Genomic DNA, 18,274 nt, shown 5'->3' with positions numbered 1-18,274 from the left:
CTGGAACTGCTAGGAGATGGCTAGGATTTTAACCGTGGATGCAATTTCCCTCACACACACTAGAGGGAAGTATGCAAAATCTTAATTCTTTCCTGCCTCCACTTAAATTCAAGTGATTGGAATGTTGTGGCGTACTGTCACATTTTGGGAAGCCTTTTTTAGGTTCTTCATCGGCAACTTTTCTCATTGACAATCTGTAATTATGACGACCTGAAGTATTAAGCTAAGCTGTGTTGGAAATTAATAGTAAATACAAGATAATATACATGAGAAATATTAAATATATTATTCAGGCTAACTTATAAAGTGCACGCATGCCATTTCTAGAGCATTAAAATAACAATCATTAGTGAGATCCTTCTGAGAAACTGAAGTTACATTTTTGAAACATTCACGCTATTTTAACAAAATAACAATTCTAAAAATACCACCTTGTCAATGAATAGAAACAGGGAATAGAAAAAGTGTAAAAGGCTTCATAAATACTGTTGCAGTTATGACTGGAAAAGAAGCCAAGTTTCTAGAAAATACTGGGAGAAGGATAGGGAGAAAAAGCAACCTGATGTCTCGCAGGACGAGCTAAATACAAATCAGAGCAGCAGAGCAGCAAACCTGAATGGGATTAAATTACACGCAAATCTTCTGGAAACGATCTTAAAAGTGACTCTTTCCAAAACAAGCCATTTCTAAATTTAAACACTGTAGAGTTCACAGACAGGAAAACTAAAAACCAGGCAATGGTGTGACCAGGAAAAGGCGCTGGAAGAGCTGTTTTCCCTTGCCTGCTCTGGCCTTTTCACATATTGATCTTCCTCCACGCTCATTCACAAACGCTCAGCATAGTTGTGAACAATTTAAAGTCAAAGGATGCATGAATTACCAGCTCTAGGAACACATTTCCCATTCTAGGCAAAAGCTGAGGGCTTTTCTGTAGCTGAAGGAAAAAAAAAACAACCCAGAATCAGAACAGACTGATGATCAGGAGGAGAAGGGCAAGCAAACGCCTAACTTTTCCTGTTCCACAATGAAGCCAAAGCACGCGACATTCCTCTCGCTCAGAAGACCAAAAGCGAAGAAAACAGGGACAGAGTAGCAGGATGAATGAAGAGCAAGGCTGGATAGAAGAATAATAAAGTCAGCGGGAAGGGCTCCCCTCTCCAGATGTTAGAAACGTATGCTTTTTCCATTCCGGATTTTAAAAAAAGATTAGCAGAGGAGGAAGTTTACTTTGGAGAGTGGGAGCATCTGCGTAATTTTTTTTGAAAAAGGCTCATACAATGCTATTTCCATCCAACAGAATTTAAAAAATATATATACACACACGGTATTGGCTCAAGACAGTAATTGTACGACATCTTTCAAAGCGTTCTGCATGCAGAAACTGCCTACAGAGGAACAAAACAAGGCAGCAGCCACAGGAAAGGGCAGGACTGTGACATGCAAGTCCTCTAAAACGCACGCTCCAAGTTGAACAACATGAAGGCAAGACAAGGGAGAGCAGGACACAGCAAAGGATATGCTGGAGTCAGGAAATGAAAAAAAATCCATAGCACTGAACACTGACTTATGCAATATTTTACCTAGTAAAAACATGCACCTTTTTTTTTTTTATTTTTCTTTCTCTCCCACTACCCTGTGCTCTCCCTACACGAGCAAATGATTTTTCTCTGCCAGGAACCCCACACTCACCATAGAGGAAGAAATCACCTGTAGGAGGCTGCGCGTGGCTGCTACCATCTTAGCTGGGAAGCACAGGACAGGGAGATTGCCCAAGCATGGGAAGTGAAATTACAGAAAACAACTGGATGTTAGATGCACTCCCAACAGCAAAGCATGTCGTTTCACCTATTTCCACTTGCTCTCATGCCGTTCCCAAATTAGAAACAATCAGAATCCTGCTGGAAACAATATACGGCACCTTAATTGGGTTGGCTGTACTACAGACGTCAGCAACGTATCACTTAGTAGATCATTTTTTTACTGTGTTTTTTTTTTTCTTAAACACTAAAAATAGCTTCACTTTCATGGTTCACCTTTTCTGCATCACATTACTACAGACATCGTAAGAAATTAAAAAACCTTCTCACTCATTGCGCACCGAAGATGCTACAGAGCCCACTCCCGCTGGAGGCAGGATCTGCCACCTCATTCAACAGAGCACTACTTCAAGGTTTGCCTCAGATGTGTTGCGTTTACAGAAAACCTGTTTTCTAACACATTTCCCTACAGTACACCCATCAATGCATCTATTTAAAAGCCTAAAGCAGTTCAGTTATCTCCAAACACACTGATAACTCAGACATCCAACTCAACTGCTCCACACGTTCCAAGCACAAAGCCATCCGCAGACTCAGCAACGCTGCACGAGACTCCAAAACTTACATTAAAAACCTCTCCCAGTTTTCACCCCAGCACACCCCAAGTAATACACCCCCGCTATTCCATACCACAGCCAAACACTACACTCTTGTGAAATTATTCCAATAACAGAATATCACCATTTGCCTCATGAACCCCGGAAACTTGGACTAATCTTCCAACACAGTGTAAACAACTTAAGCAATGGGAATATGTAAACTACGCACCACTTCTAAGCACAAGGGGAGAATAATTACAGCAATGACATACCAAATACAAAACGAGCAGGGAGGCATGAAGGGACACCCAGACAGAGTGTACCAAACTAAGGAAAAGGTGTCTATAGGGTCTATAAAGCCACATCAGCCATGGACCATAGTCATGATCATTTTTTTTAAGTGCCCGTTTAAATCAAACTACCGAAAACACAGAAAGCAGCAGCCAAGGAACACGCTGGTCTCTGTCAGCTCCAGGTGTAGGCAAGACAGAGGCCAAGCTATGCCTGCCTGGGATAATGATATTAGCTTTTGAGGAATACAACTCATTGGAAAAATATCTTTGGGCAAAGTTAAAAACAACTTTTCTCGATGCCAGTCAGCAGAATGCCTTTTCAGGAGCTCTGTTCCTGAGCAGCTGAATCAGTGTTTGGAAAGCTATTTTTTTTTTTTTTTAGAAAGAAAAAGATGAATAGTGTGACAAACTCACTTCAGCATTCATATTCAAACTAACGATCTGCAATTAAAAGAAAAATTGCTCAAAGACCATTATGGTTAAGATTTTAATACAAGCCACAAAATACAATGAGAAAAAAGGAATATGGCATACCACACAAGGAATAAAATTTCAATCATTCACTTAACTTCCCAGTTCAAAAACGTTTAAAATGCTGAAAACTGAAAGCGGTGGGGTGATACACTCCATTACAGAAATCTATGAAACCTTTACTCATTTTTGGGAGCACCTCACCCCATAAACAGCCTTAGGGGAGTCAGCAGGCCCCAGTTACAGCCTACAACGCGTCAGAGTGACCCATTACCCAACCGTTGTGTGTAGCATTTCAGTGAACCACACGTTCTTGGAGCAATTATTTAAAAGTTCTGATCATTTGTTACATAAATCATGCAAGTCAGGCTGTGGCTGTGTTCTCAGTGGTGTATTTTGTAATTCCATAAATCCCAGAATCCTGGAAGTTACCAAGATTTAGAGGAATACAGAATGGACATTACTTCATCTCCCATCTTCATAAATCAGTAACTGCCCTCACTACTGCCTCGCTGACGATGAGCGAGCCAGCAATAAATATGACACAAGGTGTTTCCACGATGGAGGCTTCGGGGTGGGGGGCAAAAATGAAGAAGAATAAAGATGAATGGACAAACCAAGGTGAAAAATAAAAGTACTGCACTGGGGAGGAAGCTCCTGTAAAAGTTCCTACCCCACGTCCAGGCATTTCAGCAAGTGCAGGTGAGGAAACAAGCTAAGACTCCTGCACATGGTGCAGCAGTCCGCGTTTCTGGGAAATACTTCAGTCCTTGACAAAATCCTGACTTCGCCTCTCGCTCCAGTAACAGTTCCCAGAAGCAAACGTAGATATAAAAGCTTATCTGTCAGAGGACAACTTGAAGCAAATACAAATAAGGCTTAAATGAGGCAAATATCCAAGTTACAGAGAACATAAGGGTTCCTTAATTTTACATTTGGAGAAAAAACAATACCATGTGGACATTCTCCAACGTATTTTTTAATGTTATTAACAGAAATAGCACCCCAGGCTGTGCTCAAGCAGAAAAAGCGTGAATCTGTTTGCAGTGTGAAGTGAAAGCGGGATCAAAAATACCACCTTATTAAATGGTATTTATTTGGTGCTAAGCGTATTATTTACTCAGTTGAGAAGTTCACAAAATGACAGAGGGGTAACTGCAAGAAAGGTCACTATTTACTGTCAGTATCAAAGCTGATCCTTAACAGAATTTAAGCACTTGTCTTTTCTTTTATCTCAGCACAAAATGAGATTTTTTTTTTCTTTTTTTACACTTCAAAAGCCATATAACATAACAAAATATAAGCCAAGCATGAAGGAACAGAAAGCATGCCAGCATCTTTCAGCAATCATCTTTCCCTTGTCATCCATTATGTCAGATTTCTCTATTTTTGCTTAATTCTTGTTCCAGCAATATGCATCCTTCCTCTCTCCAGACTATCAGGCTGGTTGGGCTTGAACTCAATATGGCTTCTTAAAATAGTTGAGAAATATTGAAAATATTTGAAGTGATGCTTGTAAATTACAGTCTATTCATCAACCATCTTCTAGCTCCAGCTCAACCTACGACTCTCCTGGAAAAGGGTCAGTCTCTGATTTCTTCACGTCAGAAATTCTACCCTACTGCACAGTGTAAATATCACTTCTGTTACGGAAGCGTTTTTCCCTGAAAGCTGAGACCCTGTATTTATTGTAAATCTCACCCTCTGTTCTGATGCTCAACCTGCTTCTGATCCAAACCTTCCTCTACCAAAAATTACCGACCAGTTAATTTGCTGCTGCTTGCTTGCTGTTGTCACCGCTTTTTTCCCCCCCTGGAGTTTTCAGACCCTCTGGACTGGCTTTACAGGACACCAGACTCACGTGTCCGCCCCTCCTACATCCTTCACTCCCCAGGCTGCTGGCCAGGACAGCCTGCTCTCTCCACCTCTAATGTCTGTAAATATGCTTCAACAGTGTCTTTCTTTATACATTTACTTAAACGAACAAACTGATAAATTCACATTCTTTAGGTGGAAAAAGACCTGATCAGAAACACACGTGCTGAAAGCAAAAAGCAACTATCATCACGATATTCCCTACTGCCCACGTAGCACCGATCTCAGAATTTTCTCAGTCAGCTGCTGAATCAGACGAAGTTTCTACAGCACACGCACAAAATCATGGAGCTCGACACGTCCAGTAGGATTTATTCAATCACAAAGTCACCACCGCTGCTCCAGCACAAATGACATCACTCAGGAACTCAACCTCATCTACTGAGAGCGTGCTCTCCCGCAGCTACCGGTGCAACAAAGAACGTGGTTTGTGCAATAAAGAGGTAAAAGTACTGCTGCAAAAAGTTTTCCAAATAAACTTACGCTTCCTTGAGACGCTAGATGTGATTAAAGAAAGGGAAATGATGGACTGGGATATGAATCATTACCGAACTAACTAACCTGCATCTGCAATTTATGCTAAAACTTGTACTGAGTAATTAGAGGCGATTCCAAGAGGAGGAGAAGACTCATCCACCAGCCCTCCTCGCAGGTGCTGCTCCGGGAAGATCCTACGCTGCACAATCGACAGCATTTGAGCACTTTGCTTGCACGACTGGACTGAAAACAGACAAGTCGAGCTCCGCAGTTTGCTTCGTGCTTGAAAAACGGTTGGTGGGAAATAAAAAAAAACGACGAGTAATTTATTAACGACACCCTCCCGGAAAAAAAAGACACTTTTCCCGGGAAAAGAATTACACAAAGGGTTTGCACGCGCTGCAACCGCAGTCCCCTCGTTTTTGTTTTTTTTTTTTTTTTTCCTGAAGGCAGCGTTTCTCTGTCGCGACGGCTGACGTATTATCGCGATCACCGCTGTGGATTTGATATCGAGGGGGACGTATTGAAAGCTCCGGGTGCCGGGGCTGCAGAGGGGCCTGGGGGGGCTACCGGCTCCCCCCGAAGGACTGAGGGGAGGAGGCCCCCGGGGAGGCGGGCGGCTGAGGGACGGGACGCGGGGACGGCGTCCGCCGTCCCCGCGTCCCGTCCCTCAGCCGCCCGCCGGAAGCGGCCCCGCAGCGCTGTCGCGACAGAGAGGCGGGTCGCGACAGCGGGACTACCTCACGCCGCCTCAGAGAGTGGGGGGAGGGGACACCCGGGAAGGACAATGAGGTGTGGGGGGGGGGGGTGGTGGGGGTGGGCCGCGCCGGTCCTACCGCCCTGTGAGGCGCCGGGCGTTTCTCCCGCCCTTTCCGTACTTACTCTCGGTGCCCCTGCCCGGGCCTCATGGCGCCGCCGCCGCTGTGCCCGTACCGGCCACCGCCGCTCACCCGCCGCCGCCCGCTCTCGCCGTGGTGGTGGCTGCGCCAGCCGCTCCCGCGCACGCGCGCCGCCCGCCAACGGCCCCGCCGCCCCGCCCACTCGCGCATGCGCCCTTTCCTCCGGAGGGGGGAGGGAGGAGGGGGGGCGAGGAGCGCCGCGCCGCCCCGCCCCCTGGCGGTGCCCGGGAGCGCGTACAGCGCCGAGCACCGGCGCGGGGAGGCGGGGCTCAGCTACGGAACGGCTTCCCGCCATGCCTGGGCCAAAGGAGGCCTGCCCGGAGTCCATTAAAACACTTTCCTGCTGCGGGAAAGCGGCACTTCCCAGCAATGCGACTGGCTAATTAACGCAATTAGCAAACCTCATTAATGAGCAGGTCAGGAAGTTAAGGAACTTTGCCCCTTCCCGCATTTGGAGCGTTTCCATTGCCCCCCAGGACGGGCCATCGCTCTGGGTGCTCAGCTCCATCCCTTCTCCTGCCTGGAAGAAGCACAAGAACAGGCTCTGCAATCCTGACCTCCTCGTGCACAGAGGGAACGGCCTCCCCCCCGTACCCCCACCCAACGAAACACTGCTGACCCCTCAAAGCATGCTCACCCCGCTTTTTCCCCTCCACAAAGTGTGGCTTTCAGAAGCCACGGCTAGGCAAAAAGGGATCTAAGCTCAGCTGGGAAAAAAGGAGGAAAGACATAAAAGCGTCATCCTAGTTTTAGTCAGAATAAAATGGATGGAAGGTGGTGGCTGCGAGGTCTGGCTGAAAGGAGATGAGAACAATCGCTTGTGCTGGGACCTCATTTTATTGCAAGGAAAATACAAAAGTCAAGGGACTTCAGCATCCCTGCACGGGGTGACAGGGCAGGCCACTCTCTGGAGGCTTCTCAACCTGCCTCGGAGGTCATCTTCCGTTCCTGACAGTAGAATCCTTCAGCGGCTCAGGCTTCTGCCACTGCTGGTAAAGCATCTCCTTGATATTGCACCACAGAGGGTTGGCGGGGACAGGATTTGCTCAAGAGGTTTGGGTTGCAGGCAGGAGCAGCGTCCCCAGCAGATCCTACCAGAGCTCCTCGCTGAACTGTCGGGGCAGCAGCTCAGGGCCTCCTTGCTCAGGGATGTTAATTTATAAAAGCACACAGGGATTTACCTGGATTCCTGACAGGAAGCTCCCCAGTGCTCCAAACCCCTGAACACAGCCACGTGCGGAGACGAAACACCAGCCCCCAACAGCAGGTCCATGCGCAGACTGGCAGGGAGGGCAAGGGCCTGGGCACCCACACGTCATGCCAGGCTCCACTGCACCCCATGCCACGGGCTCCGCAGAGCATCACACGGTGCCCCTGCCCTCCGTACAGCCCTGCTCCTCCAGCCTCCAAACCTCGCTCACACCCTGGCCAGAGCCAGTTGCTCTCCAAGCCCGACACCCCGCGAGATCCGAGCTGCGGAACCTGCTGCTGTTCCCACTTTGGACTTTTCTTCAGCTGCAACAGCCTCTACATTCGTATCTGTGACCTTAGCGCAAAGGGTAATGACTTGGAAGTAACTTTGGTGCAATAAACTTTCAAATTCCTGAGAAAGGGGTCCACTCTGGTTTTGCATGACAAACCATTCTGAAGAAGAAAGCACCTATGAGGTGCTGCTAGTGGCACCTTCAGACCAAACTGCTCAACGTGCATCCGCTAGCCAAACATCCAGAGGGGTGGACAGGCAGGACCCCACCAGGCACCAGAAACAAGATGTGGAGAGGCCAAAACCCACCTATTCCCTGCTCCGTTTCCCTTTCTGGTTGATATGCTCCAACAAATGCTCACAAATCCAGTGGGCTGTTCCCTGACCTCCCTACTGCTCTCACTGGCGGTCAGGGAAGCAGCTCATATAACGGACCATGGTTCTGTTTCTCATTTCTCTAGGAATCCACTCAGATGAGTCTGTGACCAGACCTATCCCTCTGGAGCGAGCACATGCCAGGAGCAGTGAACTGCTGAGGAAGTCAAAGCAGAGGATGACAGGGAAAAGAGAAGGAACGAGTATTTTTACAAACCACCGCGCCAAAGAGGTCAAAATGAAAGCAGCAGCTGGCAGTCAGCTAAGAGGATGGTGCAGGCAAGCCTGTAGGAAGGGCTCCCACCCAGGAGCTGGAATCCACTGGCCTTTAGGATCTACAGAGAGCTTAAGAGCTCCCTGTGTCACACGCAGTCGTTACGGAGCGTTTCTGCTAGCCAGCAAACCCCTCCACTCAGCCCCCTGGGCGATGCTGACTCCCTGCGCAGTCACACGTTGACACCCGTGAATTTCAACAGAGCAGGGGGCAGAGCCAACGTGAGACCACCACATGGGCAGGGGCAGCCTCTTCCTCCCGCGTGACCACTGCTGGAGTCATTCGGCCTTCAGAAGGATAAATGTGTGCTGGTAACTCTTCACTGCAGCCCTTTGTCTGCCAAAAGACAGGAGGGAACTTCCAGGCACAAACACTTGGCAGCAAGGCCACGGGACACCGCCCAAAAGCCGTGGATGACAGCTCTGTAAACGCAGTACTGGAACCACACGTGTGGCTGGTTCTCTGATGTTCGTCCCCAGCTTCCACAAGATAAGGTGCCGCACGAGGTCTGCAGATTTTATTTCAGTTTGGGCCATTCCGCCAAGGAATAATATATTCTGCTTCAGCCCGCTATATTGATTCCATCATCCTCTGTTTCTGGATTGAACAAAGGTGCCAAGATCCCCACAGGGGAAAAAGGGACCAGTTTCTCCGCATGACCAGAGAGCTCGAGGGCTGTTAAGACACACACAGAGAGCTCAACTCTTCACCTCTACCTTGAGCTTCAAGCGGACATCGCACAGGAAAGCGTTCATCAGGTCCTGGCCAGCCTCCTGAGCGATCCTGCTGATAACCTTACCTCCTCTTCCAATCAACATCATCTGTAGGAAAACCCAGAGAGAGGATCATCGTACTCATCCTTTCATCACCTAACTGCGGGGAGGGATCACCCAAGGAAACAACGGGGCAGCCACAGAAGTAATTAAAAGGGATACAGCAGTTAAAGAAATCCCAAGATCAAACCATGGGCAAGTGATCACTTAGAAAGGTTTATGCTGTCACTGAGCAGCCCGTGACTGTGTCAGGCACTTGGCTCTTCCCAAGAGACCCCACAGCTGAGGGAGAGGGGATCACAGCAAGGATGCACACACACAGGACCTAGGGAACCTCCGTTCACGCTCCCCAGAGCCCAATCTCTCTTCTGTTACTCACCATATGAGACTTCCTTGGCACTAAGAGGTTCTGCACGATGAGGAGCTCCCCACTCGGTCCTTCCTCCCACATCTCCGTCACCTGCAACAGCAAAAACAAAGTCAGCAATTCTGCAAAGCACCTCCAGAACAGCAAAGGCACTCCCTCAGAGGCGACAGCTCCGCTCTCTGACACAAGCACGTAGGAGGGTCCCCCTTCAAACACACAAAGGGTCTTACAGCACCTGACATGCAAGCCCAAAGTCACCCCACGAGGCCTGTAAAGTGTCTGGCAGATTTCACAAATTCAAACAAAGGGATTCCCACCGCACAACCTGGTATTTCCAACAAAACAGCTTGAACACAAGTCTGCCTGTGCACGCTTCCCACCTGAACGACGCCGTAGGGCACTTCCAGTGGCAGGTACTCCAGTATCTTCTCCCGGATGATATTATCACAGATTTCTTGAGGTGACTGGCTGGTCAAAACCCCGCTGTGAAACTCCCACGGGCCTGGCTTGGCTTGCATCAGGAGGTACCGCTGACAGCACAAAACACACGTCATACTCATTAGCTGCCACGTACCACCGCCGCGGCACCACCAACCCCTGCGCTCATCTCACAGCAAGTCGCCATGAGGATCTTGTGCTGGTCAGGCATCAGGGCAGTAATTTATTTAGTACCTTTGGCAGGGAAAATAGAAAGGGAAAGGGAAGCTTCTGAAACTCAGACCCTGCCAAAGGGTCCCTAAAGCTGTTTAAGTTATAAAAGCCCACAGTATCCCTCATAGCTGAAAAATAACGTGTTGCGTGGCTTCATCGTCACGAACAGGCTGCTGTTTGGAGAGCCCCAAGAGTTCTGTACAGAAAACTCTGGAGATACAGCATGGATGTACTCCACGTCGACAGATGACACTTCCCCCCCCACACCCCAGGCCAAGAACAGCAGCTCTGCTACTTCCTCACAGGAGATGAGGCTCAGCATGAAGTACTGGGGTCCCACAAGAGCAAGAGCACGATCACACCAGTCTCAAAGCGTAACAGAAGTTCAGACTGCAGTTACCTTGAGCGTATCCACCTCCTCCCCATGGAGAGCGGCCAGCATGAAGATCTCCTGGAATAATGGCCAGCCTTTCATATCTTTTAAATCTCTGGGTCCATAGCGCTTTGGCCCTTGTGCTTCTTCTGTGACAGGACTGGACTCGGAAGCCCTCCCATCACTGCTGCTGTCCAAGCTACAGCCTTCTTGGGCCTGATCTGTTTTCTGTAGACAGTGAGACTCACGGGCCCTATTCTCAGGTGGAGAAGCCTGAGTGATTTGAAGAGGAGGCTTTGCTGAAGAATTGGAATTATGTTTAAATGTGGATCTCGCTTCCAGTTTCTTTCCATTTACAATCCCCTCTGTTAGCTCATTTATTAGTTCCAGCAGGATGACCTTCTTCTTCAGCAGATCTACCTAATGTGAGAGACAGAGGTGTCAAGAAGTTGTCCTACACCAGGTTGGCAGCTGGGCCCTGGATCCGAAGGAGCCAGAAGAAACCACCCAGGGGAGGCAGCTGCTCCAGGACAAGCCTTCTGCAACAGAACTGGACAGTCTTCTGACCAGACGCCAAACCAGAGCACATCAGCAGCTCCAGTACAGTCTGTCAAAACACTGTCAACTTCACAGCAACACCTACTCTGTCAGCTCTGCTGAGATTCTCGCTGGCCAGCCCCACTGTGGTGCCACCCAGGCTGATTTAAACACCACTCTGAAACATATAGCTTCAGGAACGTGCAAGCATGCAACATACATATATGCTTAAATATTCTGGAGTAGAGGGAGAAAACAGTGTCCTTTCACACACTCGGACTCAGGGTACTGTCTGGAGACAGCGGTGTCGCAGACTGTAGAAGGCAGAAAGAAGCAGCTGCTTATTTACCTTGTTCAAAACCAGGACACTGGGGATCTGGGGAAACTGAGAAAGACACTTCAGCACCTCACTGCTCAGAGAGTTTCGTGTCCAGTGATCTGACACATCCACCAAAACCAGAACTGCCAGAAAAGAGGGAGGGAAATATGAAGAATCTGCATTTTCCAAAATTTTGGTTTCAGCTTCTCTATGGCCTATGGTTGAATCACTTTCCTCCTGCTGCTACTTCTCTTCTACAGGAGAAGATGCAGATGGAACCAAAGAAGAGCATTTTAATTGATAAAACAATTAAAATGTAGTTTACATCTGTCATCCTAATGTCATCACACACACTAAAACTCAACATCCAAGCCCAATTGTTGCCTCGGCACCAGGCAATTCTTATCCCCTTCTCAGTCCAATATTTCAAATCTTTTCACTTCCCTCCTCTCTCAGCTCACACTTCCAAGGCTGTCTCTGCTGCCCAGTAATTAGCCAGACACCACAGCTACAGGGCTGTGAACTTTGGTGGCAGATAAAGAGGTTGGCTTGATGCAAGGAGTGGAGTACCCACCTAAATCCGCGTGTTTCATGCTGTCCCATGGGTCTGTCAGCATGGCTTCCTCTAATTTATGTCTGAAAGACAATTCCAAATGAATAAGCCAGACACACTCGATGACAATTATCTTCCTTCCCCTCAGAGGAGGGGAAAACCAGTGTTTTCCATCATCCCAACAGACACAAAGCTGCCTTACGGGCTGTGACATCCCTCGTTACACGCATCAAGGGAAGCCACAGTCTCTGTGTGCTGTTGAAATTGCAGCAATTAAAACTCAGAGACCAAACTAAGGCTAAAAATGCACATTCCTGTCACTCCTATTTCACAAACTTTGCACAGTGGAAATCACTCTCTGGTTTTATCAAACCTCCCCCACTCTGCTCACAACAGCAGTGATACCTTTTGGCTTTAAAGGGAGTAGTGAGGCCAGGCGTGTCCAGAATGATCTAGAAAGAGGAAAGACAGATCTTGTCAGTTTGCCTGCAGTTAGTAGCAAAGCTACAACTTGCATTCGTGCAACGAGAAGCAACCTCGTGGGATACAAACAAGAAAATCCTGCGCTTTCTGCCCAACACTCCCCGCTGCCCAGGGCACGACATCACCACAGCAGGTGTGGAGCCTCACCAGTTGCGTGTCCTCACAGGTGACAACACCCTGGGCTTTGCATCGGGTTGTGTGCACTTTCTGAGAGACAGGGAAGACCTGTAAGAGATTAAACACGTTACACGGCCAGAACACGCGAAAAAGTGATTTAGCAACCTCTGGACTTGTTGCTCCACCCCAGTTTTACCTTTCTGCCCAGGAGCTGGTTAGAGAGTGTGGACTTCCCCGCATTTGGCGCTCCAATGATGGCAATTCTTAAAACCTTGGGGTTCTGTGGCTGGTCAGGCTGATACCGTAGCAGGCGGCGCTGCTCCTCTGCCAGGGGAAAGAGCGTGAACGTTGCTAAAACCCACAGCGAGTCGGGACCGACCCTCCCAGCACTGGCACCGGGGCAGCAGCTGGTACCACTCACCTTTGCTGGTGGCGACGGGCGGCGGGTGCCGGCCCAGGGCGCTGCCCGGCTTCTCGGCAGGGATGCCCAAGATGCTGCCCAGCGCGGAGCTGCTCCCGCTCCAGCGGACGGGGAGCACGGCGGCCCACGGGACGCGGCTCTGCGGGAGACGGGCTGGAAGGGCAGCGGCAGCAAACGCCGCGCATCCTGAAGAACCGCACGCACCGAAAACGCCGCAAACCCGAGTCGCCCCCGCCCCGCCCGCGCAGCGCCCCTCCCTCACCCGCGGCCTCCGCGCCGCCGGCGGAGCACAGCACCGCCCCAGCCTCGCCCCCCGCCCCGCCGCCGCGTTCGCCTCAGAAACGCGCCCTCCCGGCCCGGCCCGCCCCCGGAGCAAACCCGCAGCCGCGCCCGCCCCACCTGGGCGCAGCAGGAGCGGCCCCGCCGAGGCGGCCCGCACGGCCCGGACCGCCGCCGCGGCGACGGGCGCCGCCATGTTACCCCGCCGCGGGGCAGGCTGGGAGCGCGAGCGGCACCCCACCCTCATCGGCGCAAGGCGGGGGAGCATAGAGAGGAGGCGGGCGGGGCCAGCGCGCCACCCTCCGCCGCAGGGGAATGTGGACAGGAAGCGGGCGGCGCGGGCTGGCGTGGGCGGGGCGGGGCGGCGCGGCGGGAGCGCCCCCTGTCGGCGCGGGCGGTGAGTGCGGAGCGCGGCGGCAGCGGCCGGAGCTCCCGGTGCTACCGGTGTGCCGGTGCTCCCGGTGTCCCGCCGCTCGGCCCGGGGAGCCCCGGTGCCCTCTGCGACACAGCCCGCTGTGCCCGGCGTCTCCCGCGGCGCTCCCGAGGGCGTCCCAGCCCTCCCGAGGGCGTCCCAGCGCTCCCGAGAGCGTCCCAGCACTCCCAGTCCAGTCCAGCGCAGCCTAGGCGGCCCAGTGGACCCGCAACGTGCCCCGTGCATTCCACTGCTCCTCCGTGCTCCCCAGTGAGCCCCAGTGCTCCCGGTTCCCCCCCCGAAATGCAACCTTGTGCATCCCAGTTTTCCCCCTGAACAGCAGTGTGTCCCCAATGCTCCCCAAGTCTCCCCAGTCCCCTCCCGACACACCCCAGTACCTCCCAGTTCTCCCCAGTCCCCTAAATAATGCACCCCAATGCACTCCAGTGCTCCCTGCACCCCAGTGCCCTGCCCACACCCCCGTGCCCCTCTGCGCCCCGAGGTACCCCTGTACCCCGCTATGCCCCCATGCACCCCAAGGCTCCCTGTCCCACTCTGCACCTCAGTGCACCCCCTGAGCCCCCCAGCACCCCAGTACACCCCAGTGACCCAGCCCCACCACTGGGCCCGGCACCCCCAGGGGACGCGATAGAGAAGGACAGATGGAGCCGCGGTATCATAACCCCTTTTATTGCCCTGTGCCCGGCCCCCGGTTTCCATCGCTGTGTGTCCGTGGCACGCTGTGCCGTGCCATGCCGTGCCGTGCCGTGCCGCGCCATGCCATGCCGCATGCCCAACCGTCGGCAGAACCGTTACCATTACTAAACTCAGTAATGGTAACGGTTTCCCCGCCAGCTGTGGGTCCCTGGCTGCGCCTGCCACACCTTGGGATGCCCCCGTCTCCCCGACCTCCCCACCCCATACATCCCATGAGCCTGTCCCCATCCCGCCCCATGCTCCACAGCCCAGCCCCATGGCCCCCATCCCTCCGTGCCCCACATCGTCGCCGTCCCACGTCGCAGGCGCTCTCAGGGCTGTGGGTGGGTGCAGCCCTGGGGAGTACATCATCTATACTGTAGTGTCTCATAGCAAACTTACAGTATACGATGATATCCTGCCCAGGGCGGCGGGCAGCGTGCCACGGGGTGAACCGGGAGCTGCGCCTGCACGGGGGGAGAGCACCATTAGGGAGTACACTGCTGGGGTCACCACCTCCCCACCCCAGCACCCCCTGCCCCAGCCCCATCCCTCCAGTCCTGCTGTGCCAGAGCAGGATGGAGGCTTCCAATGGCCTCCCCACCTGAGTATCCCCCCTACCCCACTCTTCATCCCTCTTAATCCCACCCACCCTGGGGCAGGATGGAGTTTCTCAATGGCTTCCCCATCCCAGCATCCCCCCCTACCCTTTCCTTGTACCCCCAGTCACACTATCCCAGAGCAGGACAGAGTCTCCCAATAGCCCCCCAACACCCCCCCTACCACTTCCCTGTCCCCCTGGTCCTGCTGCCCCAGGGGCTCCCAACAGCCCCCTGACTCCAGCATCCCCCCTACCCCTTCCTTGTCCTCCCCATTCCCACCACCCCGGAGCAGGACAGCAGCTCCCCAGGAGGTGGTACCTACCTTTTGGGATGGCACTAAGGCTTTGCAGGGTGCTGAGTCTTCACCCGCCTTATAAAACCTGCTCTGCCTCATCTGCATATCTCGCATCTGGACTGCACAGCTGGACGGGGCCCCTTAACCCCTTCATGCCCAGGGGGGCACACCCTCAAGCAGCTCCCCACAGCCTGGCATAGCCCATGGTGGGGCTTGGGGACGGGAGGGCTTGTGGGGAGTGGCCTCCCCGCAATGCCCTCGTCCTCCTGCATTGACCCCTGCAATCATCAGGATGGTCCCTCCCCACAGATGGGTGACCCCAAACTGGGACCTACCTATTGCAAAGTGTTTCCCAGTTACTGGGCAGGAATTTTGGACGTGGCAGGGTGGCAGCGCCATGGGGACAGGACCTGGGGTGATGGGGGGACATACAGGTGCAGGAGTCACCCTGCATAGGCACCCCTGGATGATGACACCACCTACATGCATGTGGGTGTCGGGAGTCTGTGTCCCCCTGGGTTGGGTGGCCTCCAAAGCACTGTGTCCTCTGGCCATATATCCTCCCCCAAGGGACACGTCCACTAGTAACATGTCCCCTCCAAAAAAAATGTGCCCCCCAGCCTGTGGGGACCTGTTCCTTGGGAGCATGTGTCCCCTGCCTGCATGTGCTTCCCCCCAGGGGAATGTGTCCCCTGAAGGGATGTACCCCCCAGCTCTGTGTCCCCAAAGGACAAAACCCCCCTGGCCATGTGTGTCCCCAAGAGGGCTGTCAGCTCGTTGCACATGACCCCAGTCATACGTGTCCCCTGGCCACGTGTGTCCCCAAATGGCTGCAGCCCCTCACTACATGTGCCACCTGCCTATGCATGACCCCAGTCAGACGTGCCCCCCAGCCACACGTGTCCCCAGGCCTGTCTGTCCCCACAGGGCCGCATCCTGCAGTGAGCACCAGGCCATCGTGCCCGGTTGTTTGTGCCAGGACACACCGGCATTCCTGGAAGCCGCGTGCAGGGAGGTGATAATCCCTCGCCGGGGCCGTCTGTGCGGGGTCCCCGATAAGCAGCAGTGCCCGGCTATCAGGGACCCTGCCCTGCCACGCAAGGCATCCCCAGACCCATCGTCACCCATGCTCCCCCCAACCTGGCCAGACCCCGGTGGGAGGTAGCACAGGGTTGAGTCCTGGCACCAGCCTGTCCCCAGGCAAGAGGATGCCGGGACTTGGGGGCTGCAGGGGACCGTCCCCTTGTGTCTTCAGCCCCTGCTGTGATGCAGAGGTGTCCTGGGGGGGCCCGTAGTGCTCCCCAAACTGTGGTGCAGACACCCCAGCACCTAGAGCAGGGACACAGGTGAAGTGTCCCCAAGAGTCCCCCATGCCCAGCCAGCCCCAGGTGAGCCCCATGGCACTATCCCCACGGCACTCAGCACCCACAGAGCATGGGGACAGCCCTGCCCCATGGCCCTGCACCCCCTGGGGCAGAGGGTCCCTGAGCAGCGCCCAGACCAGCACCACGGACCTGGCGTGGGGACCCCTGGGTGCCGCAGCCCTCCTGCCATCCGTGCCACTCCATGGCAGCATGACTGGCTGCAGATAAGGAGCCACTGGGGGCTGCCGAGCTGTCCCCACCCGGGGCCCTTTGTCCTGCCCGTGCCCCTGCCCAGCCCTGGGGGGACACGGAGGGTCCTGAGGGCTGGAGGGCACTGCCTTTGCCCCAGGGAGGGCAGTGCAGCAGAGGCTGGTGCTGCTCCTGCTTGCAGGCTGCCTCGGGAAGGACAGGTACCCCCAGAGCCACCCTGCTGCCCGCCACTGCGGGGAGGGGTGCGCAGGGCTGGGACAGGGATACCAAGTCCACGGGACAGGGGTGTTGCCTGGCCCCATGGGGTGCCAGGGACTCTGGCAGTGGGGCAGGGGCACGGAGCTGCTCAGGTCTGGCAGCAGAGCAGGGGCAGATGGCAGCCGCACGAGCTGCTGTCACCAGCCCGGCTGCTGGGACAGACGGAGCCTTCGGCCCACGTCAGCCCTGCTCTGAACACTGGGGTGCCTGGGATGCCACTGGCTGGGGGCCCCTGCAGTGATCAGCTCCCGGGTTAATGAGGGTGAGCAGGAGCTCTCCAGCCACCCTCAGCTGCTCCTGGCTCCACACGCAGCCATGTGGGAGCAGGACACGGCTTTACCCCCACCCAGGGCTGGCTGGGAGCTGCCCCGGGGACGGGGCAAGGAGCCCGTGGGGGCACGGTGACGACGGGGAGGCCAGGGGCTTTGTGGGAGCCGCTGGAACCTCACTTCCATGCAGCCCTTGTTCCTCCATCCCAGTGGGAACATTTGTCCACTCCAGGGTCAGCAGCACCCCACCAGCCCATGACACAGCTGGTCGAGCACTGGCACCAGCCACGGGTGCCAGGGCGGGGGAGACAGGCACAGGAGGCACAAGACGAGAGCCAAGGCAGGTGGTGACAAGGCTTTATTATCGTACAGCAGTGACGGTCACAGGGACGCAGGCATGCAGACGCACATGCAGATAGGGCACCTCGCCCGGCACACCCGCCCATGAGTGCCAGATCTGTGCCGGCGGCCCCACAGGATAAGCACAAGCCAGGGGCTGATAAGGCCGGTCCTCCCCACCCCGGTGGCAGGGAGGGGCACGGGGTGCTAGTGGCCCCGCAGCAGCCATCCACCCCACAGTGGGTCACACCTGGCAAAGAGACTGACCAGTACCAGGGACACTGCCAGGAGGACAGAGGGGGATCCAGGTCACTGCACCCACCCTACAGCAACTGGGGGGTGGCACCGAGCTGTGGGTGAAGGAGCCAGAGGAGGGACCCCCAGCACCGCACGGTGCCAGCGCAGGTCACCACCGCACCACCCCACGGCAGCGTCAGGCTGACTTCACACGTG

General features: G+C 53.9%; 2 protein-coding genes across 3 annotated transcripts in view; both read right to left on the bottom strand.

Moving 5' to 3' along the window:
* Nucleotides 1-6,399, bottom strand: part of FAM222B (family with sequence similarity 222 member B) — a 34,630-nt gene extending 28,231 nt beyond the window's left edge. For both annotated transcript variants that reach the window (XM_086624644.1, XM_086624645.1), the window contains exon 1: nt 6,355-6,399. The gene's annotated coding sequence lies outside the window, so the exon portion shown is untranslated. The remainder of the gene's footprint in view (nt 1-6,354) is intronic.
* Nucleotides 6,400-7,200: 801 nt separating this feature from the next.
* On the bottom strand, nt 7,201-13,596 carry ERAL1 (Era like 12S mitochondrial rRNA chaperone 1). Its single transcript, XM_086624515.1, has 11 exons — nt 13,497-13,596; nt 13,098-13,250; nt 12,873-13,000; nt 12,707-12,784; nt 12,482-12,528; nt 12,098-12,159; nt 11,554-11,666; nt 10,695-11,087; nt 10,024-10,173; nt 9,656-9,736; nt 7,201-9,324 (listed from the first exon to the last, which is right to left on the bottom strand). The coding sequence occupies exons 1-11, from the start codon at nt 13,570-13,572 to the stop codon at nt 9,202-9,204; spliced, it is 1,404 nt and encodes a 467-aa protein (XP_086480641.1). The 5' UTR covers nt 13,573-13,596; the 3' UTR covers nt 7,201-9,201.
* Between the last annotated feature and the right edge of the window lie 4,678 nt (nt 13,597-18,274).

The sequence above is a fragment of the Tauraco erythrolophus genome, chromosome 21 (assembly GCF_009769465.1).
Source record: "Tauraco erythrolophus isolate bTauEry1 chromosome 21, bTauEry1.pri, whole genome shotgun sequence".
NCBI classification, from domain to species: domain Eukaryota; kingdom Metazoa; phylum Chordata; class Aves; order Musophagiformes; family Musophagidae; genus Tauraco; species Tauraco erythrolophus.
Note: the sequence above shows the minus strand (reverse complement) of the source record. Positions and strands in the feature narration are given on the sequence as shown.

Coding starts and splice junctions, on each gene's coding strand:
- ERAL1 (XM_086624515.1), bottom strand. CDS start 13,572: ATGGCGGCGCCCGTCGCCGCGGCGGCGGTCCGGGCCGTGCGGGCCGCC. Junction 9,737..10,023: donor TGCCCTACGGCGTCGTTCAG/GTGGGAAGCGTG, acceptor TTGCTGTTGCAG/GTGACGGAGATGTGGGAGGA. Junction 9,325..9,655: donor TGCCAAGGAAGTCTCATATG/GTGAGTAACAGA, acceptor GTTTTCCTACAG/ATGATGTTGATTGGAAGAGG.